Below are 17,954 nucleotides of genomic sequence, written 5' to 3'. Positions count from 1 at the left end.
ACCTTGGGCTTTTACTTTGCTATGGACCTTTAAAATGGTTGAGCCGCTATTTCCTCCACAATTCAGCTCGATGAAACACATAAAGTCATGTATGATTAGAGGGTTTAATTTGTGATGTGTTGAAATTTGGTTTTTACTTTAATTATATAATGCAAGAATTGCTAGTTATGTTTTTGAACATTGCTTTTATACACACATTATGGTATACTTTTCTTGTGACACGCCTTATATTATTATAATATTTAGAACATTCACATCATAATTATAACACACAAAAACATATTAGAGACGATACATTTCAAGTGGAAGCCTTGGTTGAGCCATGGCGAGAAGTGGAATTTTCTTTGGAGTCGAGAGTCCGAATATCTCCTCCATGTTTAAATCATCCTTGGTCATTGTATTTGGTAGTTTCCAGATAAACCCGTGAAGTAAGTTAGCGAGTGTTCCTTCGACAACTTTAATTCCTAGGTTGTACCCAGGACACATCCTTCTTCCAGCACCAAATGGCAACAACCTAAAGTCATGACCCTTGATATCAACTTCCTTTCCCATAAATCTTTCCGGACAAAAGTCTTCAGGGTTATCCCACAACTTAGGGTCTCTCCCGATTGTCCAAACATTAACAAACAAGCGGGTATCTTCAGTTATGTCGTAACCGGCTACTTTACAATCCTCACGAACTCTTCTCGGGGCCAACATTGGTGCCACGGGATGCAATCTCATTGTTTCTATAGCAATTGCCTTGATGTAAGGTAAGTTAGGCATGTCCTTTTCTTGAACCCATTGATTCTTGCCTATAACCCGATCAAGTTCCTCGGTTGCCTTTCGAAAGATATCCGGTTTCTTTAACATTTCTGAGATTGCCCATTCGACTAAAGAAGCAGAGCTCTCGGTTCCACCAGCAAGCAAGTCCTACGACAAGTGCAAGATTGAAATTGTCAGCAATAGAGCAAGACTACCAAAAACTAATGTCACCAACAATCCGAAAGTCGAACATGTAATAAAACCCTTGTAATTTTAATGTGATTTTTAGTTAAGCCTAACATTTAAGAAACAACTTCAACTTTATATGTAAAGGCATTCATTAACATTATTACTCAGGGACCATCCTATAATTTACGACTTTAATTAGACTTAACACTTCATGGGAATGGGATACATTATTTATAAACAGATTCATTGAAAAACATTAACGTTACTACTTTGTATGTACGGTACTTGTTAAGGGTGTGTTCTTCGGGTTTCAGGTTTTTTTGTGTCGGGTTCTTCGGGTTTTAAAGTTTTAAATCTTGACCCGAAACCCAACCCAAATCGCTCACGGGTTTTTCGGGTTCGGGTACTTCAGCTCAGTTTTTTCGGGTTGGGTTAATCGGGTTTCGTATCTTAGAAAAAAAAAACTGCAATGCTAAAGTTAAAAACATATTTTTCTTTGCTCATAATGTATATAACCAAATGATAAACCAACATAACCTAATAAAAATTCAAAAGAAGAGTTAAACAAACGTAAACCATAACCGTTTTCAATTAGGCACGATTTGATTGTTCGATTACGGTTGCTACTAGTCATAAACGGGCAACATTTTGTAACAATAAACAGTCGTTCCATAATAAGTGGAATGATAACAATAATCGATTAGAGACAGATTTTGATAACTTTAGTGGCTAAGGCTTAACCTTATATAGCTAAAAACATATTGGGTTTTTAAAATATTCGGGTTGACCTGAAACCCATAAATCAGACCTAATAACCAACCCGAATTACTTTGTTTCGGGTACGAGTTTTTTTGGTCAGTTTCGGTTAAAAGTGACGGCCCTAGTAATTGTTGCGTGTCATACTGTGATGTGTTTATGTTTATTCATGCATATATGCAAACCGTTGGTTTGTTTCTTAATTCTTATGCACCTCTATTGATTGGTATTTTGTTATACACTTTAGATGGTAGTTATATTAGCTTTCAGGAGCATATGTATGTTTGGTGGGGGTCTTTTTGCCCATTCTTGATCATTTTCTTTCTTTAGTTGAAGCCAACTGGCGAGCCGAACCTGGTATGTGGTATCCTATATAAAAGCTCGTTTTATGCAGGGTCGGCTCCGAAAAGTGAAAAAAAAAATTGGGCCAAAGACGAAAATTTTTTGAGGCCTTAAATAAAATGAGTAGTTTGCTGGGTTTAAATAATACAATTTTTTAATAGGCTTATTTGGTTTTGATTTGGGTTATGAAAAAAAAATTAAGCATAAACATGTCTCAGATAAGACTAGAACCCACAACTTTTTGATTGAGAGTCATACCCCTTTGTCACTAGAGTAACTAGTTGTTATGTAACTGAGTTTAAACATTAAATATACGTATTGTTATTCATAAAAATATATATAACCTAAAAAAATCGGGCCTAGCAGAGTGTCGGGCCGGGGGTCGTCGACCACCGGCCCTGGTTTTATGTTTTTCTGTTCTGCAAGATGTAAACCCCGGACTAGTCTATGTATATATAAATTCATAGTTATAGCATGTTCACATAGGTCATCTAGACCAAACCACGTATATCCTTGTTTCGCGTGCTCGTATATTTTATGCAATTTGATTGTGCGTGTTTTGCATTGTGTTTTAAGTATTTCCTATTTCCGGTTATTCAGGATTATATTTTATTGTATGTTCATGTGCAGTTAACATGCACATGTGGTCATAGATTTCGTAATCTGGAATTTTTTATGGGAGATTGAAGGAGAGAATAAAAAAATTAGAAAATGAGAAAATTTAACTTAACGAAGAAAAACTTTTATTTTTTTATTTTGAAACGCTCATTTGAATCACTAACGGGATATTGACTCACCCGGTCATCTTCATTTCATCCTTAGAAGAAACTCAATATATATGTGAAAACTCTCTGATCTAACCTGAAACCTTAAATAATTATGTCACAAATAGACTTAAACTCAAGACCATTCTCTTATTAAATTAAAGTATTTGAGTAACTCACATCAACTACTTGGTTGAAAATCATTAGTGAAAAAACTTAATTAATTAGTGACCTAAGAAAGGAGCGAGAATCCAACCAACCCCCCCCCCCCTTTTTCCCCTTTCTCTATTTTGAAAAATTCCCAAAATGACCTGTTTCAATTTCACCTTCACGGTGAGATTCAAGACCAATTGAAAAACTGACACGTAGACGTCCAAACTCACCGTGACAATGAATTTGAGCTCAAAATCAAGAGTTTAGGATTATATTCTTTTAATTAACATTTATTATTAAAACTAAAAGAAAGAATAAATGATTCATTAAAAAAAATGTTTTCATTTAACTTTTCTATTGCTACGTGAGACAAACTTAGTTAATAGAGTCATATGTTTTTTTAAAGGGAGGTTTCATATTCAAACCTAAACAGCAATACAAATGGGTGAAAAGTAGATGGAAAATGATTAACCAGCTATTGTATTTAGTAATGTATAAGACTTCAACAAATAATAATAATAATAATAAATTAATATTAATAATCTATAAGATTTCAACAAAAAGATAATAATAATAGTAATCTAAAAGATTTCAATCAGTATGCGTGATTCTTTCATTACAATAATAATAAGAAAATAAAGCATAAGCTCTATTTTTCATTTATTTTAACTTCACTAGTTGACTTTAAATCTTAATTCTAACTCTAGACGTTTCGGCAGTTTGGAAAGGAGGCTCGGATTGTTGGTTGTGACTGGGAGATAAGGAATGGGAGATAAGGAAGATTCTTTCAGGGTGAGTTCGGTCAAAAGATCTTTAGTATATAACAAAGATTATAGCAACAACTATGTTATGAGATGGAGTAAGTGGGTCCCGGCGAAGTGCAATATTCATGGTTGGAGAGTAGAAATGAATATAATTCCCACGAAGGACGTCCTTGAAAAAAGGAACATCCCAGTCTTGAACAACAGCTGCATTTTGTGTGATTCAAGCATTGAATCGGACAATCATATTTATACCGGTTGTACGGTGGCAGCGGTGGTGTGGGAGCACATCAGTCGTTGGTGTGAAGTTCCTCATATCTTTGGTTTCTCGGTTAGGGATTTGTTGGAACTTCATAAAGTCAATTATATTGGGGCAAACAAGAAGGAGGTGCTTCATGGGATTATTATCATTGCTTGTTGGACAATTTGAAAGGCTAGGAACAAGAAAGTTTTTGAAGATAAAGATGTGAAGATTGAAGAAATAATTGCGGACATCAAGTCTTTTGTTTTTTTTTTTGGTTCAAACATAGGTCAAAAAGTAGAAGTATAGATTGGTCGAATTTGTGTAAATTCTCGTTCATGTAGTTTTCCCTTTTTGCTTTCTTTTTTGGTGGCTTCTTTCCGAGTTGTGGAGGTGGCTTTGTAGGTGTTTGTTTGGCTGTTTATAAAAGTTCACAGTTCGAAAAAAAAAACTCTAGAAGTTGACTACCCTCTGGCTTCTTCTTCTTAACTTGAGTTCAAGATCAAGAATCAATTTTATGATGTTAAATTAAAAATATATAAAATCAAAATCTAACTATACTATTAAAGCAATAAGCTTTAAGTCCATATTCCTCCTTCCTATTGGTTGATTCTCATACTTTCCATGTATATCAATGCCTTCTCTAATTTTCAAGTTAATAAAATAAATCAATAATATATTAAAATAAGATTCATTAATGCTATTAAAGTATTATCTTCCTCTTTCCTTTAATCTTTAATTTTTCATTTTGAATATGCTAATTAATGTAATATTCAAAATCGTAGCTATAGTTTGAATACGAAATATTCAAAAATTTCTTTTTGAATATTTTATTATTTTTGGTTGATTTCATTCACCACCTTTGTTATTTTTTGGTTGATTTCATTCACCACATGTGTTAATTTTATATATAATGTATTTTAATTAATTATTTGTTATTTCATCAATAGAAGAGATTACCGATTTAATATAGAGATTACGAATAATATATATATATATATATATAATATAGAGAGATTACCGATTTAAAATATTATAATTCTGTTAAAATATTATAGTAGTTAAATTAAATTTATCAAATTCGTAAGGAAATTAAGAAAATTAGGAAAGGATGACCCATTTTATTAAGGAAATGGTGTAATTACGGATTTATAAATTTGTAAATTTGATATTCCCCCTTCCTATTTGAATTAATTATTATATAAATTATGGTCTAAATTTGAATGTAAATTTTAATTAATTAACATCATTAAGTTTTACTATAATTACGTTAGTTGACCCATTGACCCAGTGACTTAATTAAAGTCATTAAGTTTTAACAATTAAAATAAAAATTCATTGACTTATTATTGTTTAACAGTAACAATTGATTTACAAATGCATTGTTGACCCGTTCACCCATTCACTTATTATTGTAAACATTGACTTAGAATTACGATATACTAATTAACAATTGAGTTACATATATATAACAAAATTAGTAACTTTTTATTTTCACACCTTATATGAATTACAATACATACTATATGGTGTTCTAATTGATGATTAATTATATTATTGTAAATAATAATACAATTAGTAACTTACATGTTTACATGATGTAACATTGCATTTTACAGAATTACCATTACATAAAATTCAAAAATTTGGAAATATATTATTTGTATTTCTAATCTAATTATGTAACATTGCATATTATTTGAAAATCCATTAATTAGATATCAATTCTATTCTTTCTTACTATAATAACTTTTTTGAAAATTTTTGAAATTTCCTAAATTTATGTTTCTAATCAATTAAATTTATACATTCCTTCTATAATTTAGTCTACCCTAATTCATTTCGTATAAATATGAACATTTGAAAGGCTAATTCTTACACCATCAAAGCTTCTTTAGTAAAAACGATTAGCTTTGTGCCAAGGTTTTTAGTTTTTGTTGTTTATATATCTTCTATTTTCTTATTTCATTTTGAGGCTTAAAAGTGTTATTGTTATTTAATTTTAAGTTTTTTGTGTTTTTTTAAAAATTTTCACCACTAGCAAGATGGAGCCAACAAATATCACCATGTTGAACCAACTCGATGTTCTTAACAGTGAGTGTATCCTAAAGGTCCGTATTTTGAAACTTTGGCGGCTGAAGGACAACTCAAAGCCCGGGCAAGATTGGTCCATCGAAATAATTGTTCAAGACGAAATTGTATTGTTAACACATTCATTAATTTACTATATTATTCATACAACTATTTACTAATCTTAATAATAATGTGGCAGGGCAACAGAATGCAAGCCTATGTAAGGAAGCCTTGCATTCCCAAACATGATGCTTGGCTTGCAGAGAATTAAATCTTTGATTGTTCGGAAGGCCTCACTCGGTGCAAATATGTGTACTTACAAATAAATTGATTGCCCACACAAACTTTGTTTCACAGCCGAGACGCATCTCTCAAATTCCTACGAATTTGAAGGTCACTTGTATGGGCTGAAATTTGTTACTTTTGGGTGTAGACCCGTGTTAAAACATTTAATTGGTCTAACCCTATTACTTCCATATATAACTACCTCTTCTTTGATTTTCTTCCAAATAAAATAATTCAAAAACAAATTTTAATTTATGATTACCAGAATAAATAAATATTAAATTACCAAAATAGAAAGTTTTAAATATTTAAATTATGACCATTAAGGATATCTTGATTTAAGGAAATAGTTTAATATGAGAATATCTTTTAAAGAAGTTTGACCACTATTTATTTTGCCAACTATTTTACTTGGTAGTCAAATGATTTAATGGTCACATCAATTGGGATGTTTCAGTTTCAATTCTTCAAGGACATATATATAACTCACCAATCATCTCTCTCAAGTAAAGTTAATCCTAATTTTAGTATGGTCGCTCAAAATCCAATTGATTCTTAGTCGTTGTTCTCCCTAAGGTATTAGGTTTGTGAATACTGTCTATGTTATTTGTTAATCTAAGTTTTTATTTATTTGCGGCTTTAATCGGTTGATTGTGTTTCATACATTTTGATTCCGATCTTTGTATTCACTGTTTGATCATCATGGTAAGGTTCGATTTTTATCTGTTTGATCATCATGGTAATGTTCGATTTTTATTCGTTTATTGATATTCTCAATCTAAATTTTTGATTTTTAAGGTTTTAGAATTTATTTACAAGGGTGTTAAAACTATTCTTTGTGTTGATTATATTTGTTTTTTGCAAGCTTATCGTTCCCGCAAGGTACAATTTTATTCCTCTTTGGTATTGTTTGTGAACTTAATGACTGAGTGCACGTTTATTGTTTGTGAAATGAATGATTGAGTTCAAGCTTACTCAGCCATGCTAAAAGTATTAAATTCTCTACCAAAATACTTTGATAATATTGACCAAAATGAACATGTTCAGACAAAATACTCTATTTTAATGTATTTACATAATTTGACCTTGAGAAATCGAAAAATCATAAAACAATTCAATTAATTATTAATTTTTAAAAGTAAAAAATTCAATGTGCAATAAAATGGAATTTAGTTATTTTATAAATATGAAAATATATACACACAGAGTAAGCTAAATAGTTTGTTGAGAACTAAGATGATATGAAACGTTGATAAAGTTTTATCAGTGTAAGTTTTATTATTATGAACAAAACCATTTTATTAGTTCATTTAATCATTGTTATTTATTTTAGATATTCTTGCAACTGTATATAATTTAGGACTTGTAATTGTGGCTACAGTGGGAAGTACTAGCCCATATGGCAATGGGTTTACAACATTCTCATATATTTAAACTTTAATTTCAATAATAAATTGTATTATGTTGACCAATAATTATTGATTTAACAATAGTTATACTTTCTATATATGTGAAGCTCTTTGAATTTAAGTTTTTGCATTTGATTTTGACCAATAATTATAGCTTAAATGATACTTTAATTATATAATATTTTCTTTTATAAAAAAATTAGACTTTCTATATACGTGAATATGTAAATCCGTTTAAATTTAAGTCTTTTCGAATCATTTTGAAACTGTTAATAAGTTTTTTCATTCATATTAGTCAACTTTATTTTCATATTGTTTTGTTTTGGATTATCTTTTATTCATATTCTTAAATGTCAAAAAGAAACCATCATCTCATGATACAAAACCTAAAATTAATGGTTAATATTCAAGTTTTGCATTCTCTATTGTTTACTAAAACAATTGCAAAACATACCCTACATTGTTATATTCAAAATGCTTACTTTCAAGATGTATGTTTGAACTTTCTTAAAATGATTTTAGAAAAAATTATTTTTTTGAAAATTAGACTCTTTACATTTCTATAATTCTTAACACAAAATTGTTACCATTTTTTATTCAAACAATTTTCTAAACAACTAATATGATTTCCTTATTTATTAAAATCAAATACTTATTTTGTATTAATTATATTTCATTAGGTTTTGACGTTTCCTTTAAATAGGTATTCAAGTTGTTATTCTTAATTCATATTTATTTAAAGATAAGTAGTTAGTGAGTAACATTTATTCATTTTTTTTTCCTTTTTAAATAATTACTTTGCAAATTTTGTCATGTAAATAATGTTTGTTTGCTTTGTTTATTCTTCCAGGTTGCGGTATGGGTTGTTACGTATAGACTGGGTTTTTTATTTTCACTTCAGTATTGTTATATAATGGTGAATTTTAGTAATGATTTGGTAAATCGTACATGTAAACAAATTTGAATTCTTACTCTTTTAGTTTATTGAGTGATCATAACAAAAACATAAAAATGATGGCTTGTTAATTCTTTTATTTTGTATGAGACATTGGTTTAATGTTTACTTTTGTTTAGCTTGGTCTATGTTTGATACGTTAATAATTTTATGAACACTTGAACTGATCATGTTTATGGTTAGGCTGCATCGCACAATTCATGACATAACTTTTCTACTATGGTAAAACAATTTATTCCGACCAATTTATGTAAAACAATCCGTTACATTTCTTTGAATATAAATATATGTGTGTTTGTGTTTAATTCATGATTATTATATTACTGTCCGTGTAGTAAATGGATTAATAACATATATGCTATTAAACCAATAGAGTTATTGACACATGATATCTTCTTATTGGTCCAACCATATTGCTTCCATATATAACAACCATTTTTTAAAATTTATTTCCAATTGTATAATTCAAAAACAAATTCAATTAATTAGGAACCCATCTACTTAGACTATTAATACATTTCTATTGGTTCAATTGACTATTTTTCAAAAATATCATTCATCCATAGAATTTCTATATATTATAATAAATCAAAAAAAATTACAATGTTGAAAGTGATATACACTCTCTTCACCCGTTTCAATTGAAAGAGCAATTTCAAAATTAATTTACACAAAACCTTAACTGCTCATTCTCTATTTCGTCTGATATACTCCGTCGTCTTCCACCATTCAATCATCACGGATTTTCTACATCTAATGCTATATATATTCATTCTTTTTGTGTTTTGATTGGATGTGAAATCTCACCCATATTTCAGGTATTATCATATCTAAACGATATACATTTATTCTTTTGTAGAATAATCAATATCTTCATAGATTTGTGTTTAATCAACAGTAGGTTTTAAATAATTTAGAGTTATAATATGGAGAAGTTGGATATTGCTATAATATGGAGGAGTTATAAAATGGATTGTCGGTTTTAGATGATTTAGGGTCTAGGGTTTAATCGACTAATTGTGATTGGCTTCTTCCCTATGAAATTGCTACAAGTTAGATATTTTTTCATATAAAATGAATATTTTTAATTTATATAGTGAAATTGCAACTTGGAATCTAACATTACTGGATTGATTGAATGTGATTTCTTTTAATATATATAAATTGTATTTTTTTCGAACATTATGTGGTTTTAACACTTCATACCACTTGGGTAGTTTTTATTTTTTGCAGGATAACAGAATTTGCAACTTGAGTTGGTTTATACGTGAAGGTATATAGGATTTTTTTGCTAACAATGTAACTTACAAGTTCATATCGCAGATTCAATTTCACATCATTGAAGATAATTTTTGTGCATTATAGGTGTCAATTTACCTAATGTCTCGATAACTTGTGCAAGTAGTTAAGCGGAAGCAACAAAGATGTCACCATGTACAATGCATATTTTTTTTAAGACAAGGTATCGAAATCAAATTGTGAGTCTGTAAGTTTTTATTTAGTTTTGGTGGATTATATTGGAATGACAAGTTGCATTACATCAAATGGGTCTAAAGTAAGGCTGGCAAAACGGGAGGGTCGGTTGAGGGTGGGCGATGGGTTAAAATGAGTTAGGGTTAACTGATTCTAGGGTTCAGTTTTGGTTTTTTCCCATTCTAGAAAAAAAAATTGAATTCGATTCAGTGTTTGAATAAGTTTGTTTAAACGGATTATGGTTTCGTGTTTCTTAGTTGCTTGGTTTGATGGTGAAATGTTTGTTTATTTCTCTCTTGATATTATTATTTAAACTTAAATTATATTATTATTGTTTGACCTTTTCCCTTTAATAATATATATTTATTATAAGGGTGACGCCAAGGGATTTATAAATAGCCAGGAAGGATTGTCTAGGTAATACAGGATGAACCTAACCATGTAATTATTTTTAGTGCACTTTGAGGCTAACAATGGAAAAAGCTATAAAGAATTCTTCATCATAATGTATGTATTTGTTTGATTTCATATATATAAAATATCGTATCATTTTTTGCAGGATTCATATGAGTTTCTCAAAAGATCATTAGAGGAGTCATTTTTTTTCCTGTTTCGATTTATTTTGCAATGACCATTAACAAAAGTCAAGGCCAATCACTAGTAAAAGTTGGCATATACCTACGAGCACCGGTGTTTATGCATGGTCAACTATATGTTGCTTTATCACGAGTGAAGAGTAGAGACGTTGTGAAAATGCTAATTAAATAAAACTACAAATGTTGTTTATAAAGAACTCTTTAGTAATATATGAAATTGTTATGAGCAAATTACCAAAATAGCCCATTTCATGAGAGAGAAAACATCAAATAGTACGTGAGATTTGAAATTCCCAAAATAGCCCTTCAAATCTCACGTACACGTGAGTTTGTGAGATTCTCTGTGACTTTTCGTAGACGAATCAGATTCTGCCAAGTGTGTTCCACTCCCACCTACCCCGACATTTTTCATCCCAAATCTGTCGGAAACGTAACTGTTGACACCAAATATAACCTGAAAAAAACCAACTGTAACGCGATGTTTCAAGCTGTTTTTATCGGCAACGTGAGTTTTCAAATAAGATGGATTTGAAAGGTTTTTGAAATTCATCTCCTTAGATGAATTTCAAATGAATTTCGTTTTTTTGAAAAAGACAATCTTCTTCATCATCTTCATTTTCATCATATTCATCTTCATCACATTTATTAATAATAATCTCACCACCTCCACCAACCATATAACACCACATTCTACACCCTCCACCCACCAACACCAACACCAACATCCTTATTATCATCATCATCCATCCAAGACCCCACCTAGACCCAAACCATACCAACCACCTTCACCCACCAAAACCATACTACTAAAACTCGTGGATCCGATCATCATATTGGATTAACCAAGAACCCCAAGAAACGTACCCGAGCTTTTCGTCGTGCACCCACCACCGTCCTCACTACCGACACCACCAACTTCCGCCAGATGGTTCAAGAGTTCACTGTCATCCCCACCGCTCCCTTCAGCCGCCGCCTCGACCTCTTCCGACCCAAAATTCGATCTTGGATGGATGATGATGATAATAAGGATGTTGGTGTTGGTGTTGGTGGGTGGATGGTGTAGAAGGTGGTGTTATATTGTTGGAGGAGGTGGTGGGATTATTACTAATAAATGTGATGAAGATGAATATGATGAAGATGATGAAGATGAATATGAAGAAGATGAAGAAGATGATGAAGATGATTGTCTTTTTTTCAAAAAAACGAAATTCATCTAAGGAGATGAATTTCAAAAACCTTTCAAATCCATCTTATTTGAAAACTCACGTTGCCGATAAAAACAACTTGAAACATCACGTTACAATTGTTTTTTTTCAAGTTATATTTGGTGTCAAAAGTTACGTTTCCGACAAATTTGGGATGAAAAATATCGGGGTAGGTGGGAGTGGAACACACTTGGCAGAATCTGATTCGTCCACGAAAAGTCACGGGGAATCTCACAAACTCACGTGTACGTGAGATTTGAAGGGCTATTTTGGGAATTTCAAATCTCACATGCTATTTGATGTTTTCTCTTTTATGAAATGGGCTATTTAGGTAATTTGCTCAATTGTTATTTATAATCTATAGAATGATTGTAAAATGCAGTTTATTTTGCTTTTGAAGTTATGTTTAGTAAAGTTTTTATTTTGTTACTCACATTATTAACCATTGTGTATTATTTTATCCTCTCAACATGTATGTATAAACTTATGTTTTCCAATTTAATATTACCGGTTCATGTTAAAAAGTTTATATTTTTCCACCCATGGTGTCCACGGGTCAATAACCTAGTTGTTTTATCATTATAGATTGCTAAATATTCATAAAATAACGGCTTCAAGCCATTAAATTTAGAACCCTTTAGGAGGAACTTACCGAAATATCATGTGTTTTTACAATAAAGTCCATGTACAATTTTAAAAGGTAATTATTAAAAAAACATTATTCAATACAATGTATTTTATTAAAAAGGGTGATGATGATGTAACGGAAATAACCATTATGTATGAACTTAAAAAAAAAAGAAATTAATGTCAAATATAAAGCTATTTAAAATCAATTTTTCAATATCACTTTATTTTTACTTCTTGTAACTACCTCAGCAGTCAGCTCTATCGTTGTGTGGTTGTTGTCAGTTGTCACCATTGTTATCACTTAATTCTGCAGTCCTCGTGTTTCACCACATAGTTTAAATATTTTTAATTACGTTTTTTTATTCATGTTTGCATGATTTTTTATTTCAACATGTTAAATGTTTTCTTTGTCTAAATTTGAGCACCCGCTTAACTCGGTCCCGACTTTCAGTGAATATTATATATAATAGGTGAGGTTACCGTACAATAATTACTTAACGTACGATAGGTACGCGTAGGGCTGTTAAAAAAGCTCGAGGCTCGGGTTCGTGGCTCGCTTGATAAAAGCTCGAATAAAACTAACTAAAAAAAAACTTAATTTGAAACATCATGAGCGCTCATTTTTGTTATCGAGCCAAAGCCGACCTAAGCTCGGCTCGATCATGGCTCGGCTCGATCTTAATCTCGTTTAACTTCAAAATCGAGCTAGAGCCTTAGTTGAGTTGCCCCGTTTAATTTCGAGCCCGAGTTCGAAACCCCTGGCTCGACTCGGGCTCGACTCGTGAACAACCCTAGGTATGCGACACGCTTAAAGGCAAAAACAAAAAACCACAAAGGCAAAAATACTAAAACGCTCAGACAAAAACTAAACCGCTCAAAACAGTTTTCGTGAAGAAAGTAAAAAAATTGATCGATTAACGATCCAAAACAGTTTATTTCGGGGAACCAATAATCAATTGGATATGTATTGATGATTTGGAGATCTTGTGATGTGATTTCGAGGATCGACTTCATGAAATGTAAGTATTTTTGTACATAATATAAGTTAAGCAATTATAGTATTCTATATTTTCTCTGCATATAATAATGCTATTTAGAATAGATCACAATCATATTTCAAATATCGAGTATTGTTATTTTATTATTATATTATATAATTTTAACGTGACTTGTTATGCATTTGTTATAAATATATTCATGTAACCTAGACCAATAAAAACCAAAAAATAAACTAGTAAAATACAAACCTGAGTAAAAGCTTTAACCCCATGTCTCTCAATCTTAACATCAAGAGTCGGATCATCAGCAACTTGCAACAACAAATCCACCATGTCCGTCGCCACAAACCCCTCACCGGCCGCGGTCCGGCGTTCATTATGCTCATCCAACACATGCTCCAAAAACCTATCAAACTTCTTGCTTAGCACCTTCATCCTCTTCACATACCCTTGCAAGTCCATAAAATCCATCCATGGTATAGAATCCCCGATATTTAACACGCCGTTCAACAAAAACAACTCGTCCACCATCTTCTTAAACTCGTCCCGACTCACCACCGAGTCCTTTGTCTCGTCCAAACAGCTGTAAATGCAATTTTTAAACGACTTAATTTTGCTACGATATTTAATGAATAAATGGATAAAAAGTTTAAGCGAAAACGACCAAAATGGCCAATCTTACCAACGACATTCCTTATAGCCACTCAGTTCTATAAATACACAAAATGGCTATTCTGAGAACAGTCTGACCGACCATTTAGTTCTGCCGTATGAGGATTTATAGAACCAACAAGATATGCCGTCTTATTGATATATCATGTGGCCGATTGATCTATTCTGTCCGCCAACAGATCTATTCGGTCGGTATTTCAGAAAATGATTTATTATTAAAACAAAGGGCCGACGGAATAGATTAGTCGAACGACAGATTAAATTAGTCGGCCAACATAATACATTAGTATGATGACATATCTTATTGTTTTGAGGACACGTGCCAAGATAATGTTGGCTCCATAAACCGTTGGACGACAGAACAAAACTGTTAGTCCGACCGTTTTTGGAAGTGCCATTATGGGTATTTGTAAAATTGAGGGGTTAATTAAGGAACATGGTTGGTCAACTATAGAGGTGCACAAATCGGTTTGGGTTAAAACCAGTTCGGTTTGGTTAATAAAAGTCAAAACCAATTTATGATCGGTTTCGGTTCGAGTTGAAACCGATATCTTACCATGTTATGATCGGTTTCGGTTCGGGTTTTGACCGGTTTCGGTTCGGTTAATCAGTTTGGAACCAGTTTTGATGGAGAATATTACAAACCGGTTCCAAACCGACGATTTCAATCGGTTCCAAACCGGTTTCCACATAATCGGTTTCAAACCGGTTAGATTTCGGTTGGGTTTTCGAGTCGGTTCGGTTAACCGCTTTATTTGCCCACCATTGGTCAACTATGCCATTTTGATCATTTTCTCAAATTTATTTATTCTAAAGAAAATAAATAAATAAATAAATAAATACCTTTTTCCCAAAACCATCCTACTAATAACATTCAAACTCACAGTCGATAACATATCCTTCAATCTAATCTCTTTACCCGCTGATTCGAATATCGATTTCAGCATCGAATTCGTCTCCTCCACTCGTATATATTCATACGAATCGATACGTTTTACATCAAACAACACCATTCGACACATTTTACGTGCTTGCCTCCAATACGGTCCATATGAAGACCACGTCATATCCGAATAATTATACGTTGTGTACTTCCCAGCCGCGGTTTTCGGTCTGCATGCAAAGTTAATATCTTGTGTTTTAAGGAACACCTTAGCCATTTCGACGGATGAAGCGAAGACAACATAATCTGACCCGAATTTGTGTTGCATGATTTCGCCGTATTTTTGGGAGAGTTTGTGGATGGAACGGTGGGGGAGGGGGCCAATGAGGTTGAGGTTTCCGATTATCGGCCAGGGTTTAGGGCCGGGAGGGCGGCTGAGGTGGCGGTGGCCGCGGAGACGGAGGGATAAGAGGAGGAGAGCCATGGTGACTAGCCATGCTATGGTGTAATAATAAGTTGAAGGAAGTGAGGTGTTATTCTTATGAAAATATAGACATGATATAGTTGTTATTTATAGTGCAAGTGTTATAGTGTTAGGTGGATATAGGAGACATAAATAAACAAGATTAAACCTATTATTATATCACTATTGGAGTAATATTTAAGAAATTAGACACACTCATTTTATGTTTATTTATACAAACATTTTTTTTTTAGTTTTTGCATTTTTGCATTATCATCATTTTTCAATTTATTTTTCATAATCAAGTTACTTTGTAAACCAAATGAACTTTTTTATAAATTTTTAATTAGCTAATTACAAAAACGAATACTTTGTTAGGAAAATAATTTATATAAATTAAAGTATCATATAAAAGAAGGGCTAAAAAATTAAATAAATGATTTTGTTAATCATAATATTACATATATTTATTATTTTACCCAAGTAATATGATACAAAAACCGACTTTTGTCATAAAATTAGTTGGTATGAAAACTCATTAATTTGTAATTAATTAGAGTAAAAAAAATATGCTAATCTAAGTTCATGTATTTTATGATCGGGTGCCAAAGCTGAATACGATAGAGTGGTCAATTTGGTGGCCGGAATATGTTGGTTAGGTAATTCCGTATTAGATATCTATCATCTATCAACTCGTGCAATTATCAAGTATCAACTATGATAATATGAGTATTATCTGCTTATGAAAAATTCCGTTCAACACAAGTGTACCAAGCACATATACAGAGGCATAGAGCCCAACATCCATTTGTTCAGGAAAAGGTGTCATGGGTTCAAGTTCATGTCCTACGTGTCGTTTTGGTTAGCAGATTGTAGACATTTTCACAAAGGAGCTATCTCGAGTTTTGTATTGAGACAAATAATGGACCCATGATTTTTAGTCAACGAGGTTAAGTAGTGAACAAATATTGTACTCAACCTTTAATGTAGCTTTCGTTTGAACCATCACCACATATATACAATAGCGGACCCGTGATTTTTAGTCAACGAGGTACCATTTTTATGGTGTGCAAATTTTCCAGGTCAGTCATTGTTTGGGTCGAGTCGAGACGGGGAACATAATACAAACAATATCATTATAAAACACACAAAATACGATATCATTCGAAACGAGAAAAACAAACATTATAAATTCTTTAAGTTGTTCAATATTCAAGTTTTAACAAAACTAAATCACAATCTAACAAATTAATTGGGGATGACTATACCAGTCCCACTACATATTATGATGTGATTTTTGCTACGTCATGGACTACTTGTATTATGTCCCGTGTTCCTTTTCTGATTGTTTCCTTTTCATCGATAGTATGTGGCTATGCAATTCTCAACGTGTTGAGCTTGGTATCGATCAACGCAATAATAATTCTTACAGTCTAGATGCTAGTCGTCTGGAATATCTGTTGCAAAGTTGGAAAACATTAAACACGTATAATAATTTTACGTTAGCTGATGGTCTAACGGTTTCTCATGATTGAATATTGTACCACTTGTGTACAATATTAGAAAAAATCATAATCAATTTAATAAGTAAAAAAATATAAAGAAACAGTCTAAAAAACAAATGCAAATATGAATTAAAGAAAACAATTGAATAACTACTGTTACATGGTCTTGGGCGATCTCCTTCAAGGGGTGGTGATGGTTGATCGTGAAGATTCATGGTCTTGGGCGGTTGGTAGCTGCAAAGAGTTCGAGGTTTCGACGATTAAAAGATGGATGGTGCGGTCCGTTGTGGATGCTGGGAGTTTCGGTTTTCAATGGAGCGATTGGGTCCCGAAAAATTGTAATATTTTTCTGTGGAGGGCCGTTCTGGATTGTCTTCCAACCAAGGAGGCTTTAGCTAGACGTCATTTGCATTGTGATGATCATAGTTGCGCTTTATGTGAGAGTAATGAGGAATCGCTCGAGCACTTGTTAACCGGGTGTTTCATTTCTATGGCCGTTTGGAATGCGATTGGTTCATGGTGCAACATCCCTAGATCTTTTGTTTTCCATGTCAATGATTTGGTGGAACTGCATAAGGTTAGTGGTGCGACAGGGAACAAGAGATTGATTATTCATGGCATTGTCATCATTACTTGTTGGAGGATTTGGCGGGCTAGGAATGAAAAGATTTTTTCGGGCAAGAACACTAAGGTGGTAGAAATGGTTGCGGATATAAAATCTTTGGGTTTTCTTTGGTACAAAAATAGATCTAAGATAGGGGTAGTGGATTGGAAAAGACGGTGTTTATTTGATATAACGTGATTGTTGTTTTTGGTTTTTGGCTTTCGGCGTCTTTCTCCGTCTTGGTGATAGTCGT

The 17,954-nt window shown here is 32.2% G+C and overlaps 1 protein-coding gene across 1 annotated transcript; it reads right to left on the bottom strand.

Moving 5' to 3' along the window:
• Window positions 1-282: 282 nt before the first annotated feature.
• On the bottom strand, window positions 283-16,421 carry LOC143617585 (trimethyltridecatetraene synthase-like). The gene is made up of 4 exons (XM_077090099.1): window positions 16,377-16,421; window positions 15,090-15,667; window positions 13,824-14,157; window positions 283-912 (listed from the first exon to the last, which is right to left on the bottom strand). Exons 1-4 carry the CDS (start codon window positions 16,419-16,421, stop codon window positions 283-285), a joined length of 1,587 nt encoding a protein of 528 aa, XP_076946214.1.
• Between the last annotated feature and the right edge of the window lie 1,533 nt (window positions 16,422-17,954).

This window comes from Bidens hawaiensis, unplaced genomic scaffold (assembly GCF_021521415.1).
Source record: "Bidens hawaiensis isolate Kalapana, Puna unplaced genomic scaffold, B.hawaiensis_p1.1 tig00055756_1, whole genome shotgun sequence".
Classification (NCBI taxonomy): Eukaryota; Viridiplantae; Streptophyta; class Magnoliopsida; order Asterales; family Asteraceae; genus Bidens; species Bidens hawaiensis.
Note: the sequence above shows the minus strand (reverse complement) of the source record. Positions and strands in the feature narration are given on the sequence as shown.

What these genes read in the sequence shown, in the direction of transcription:
- LOC143617585 (XM_077090099.1), bottom strand. Translation starts at nt 16,421, where the DNA reads ATGACACCTTTTCCTGAACAAATGGATGTTGGGCTCTATGCCTCT. An exon ending in ATGTTGGGCTCTATGCCTCT is followed by an intron (nt 15,668 to 16,376) that starts GTATATGTGCTT and finishes TATTTTCATAAG; the next exon opens with AATAACACCTCACTTCCTTC. An exon ending in AGGATGGTTTTGGGAAAAAG is followed by an intron (nt 14,158 to 15,089) that starts GTATTTATTTAT and finishes TTGCATTTACAG; the next exon opens with CTGTTTGGACGAGACAAAGG.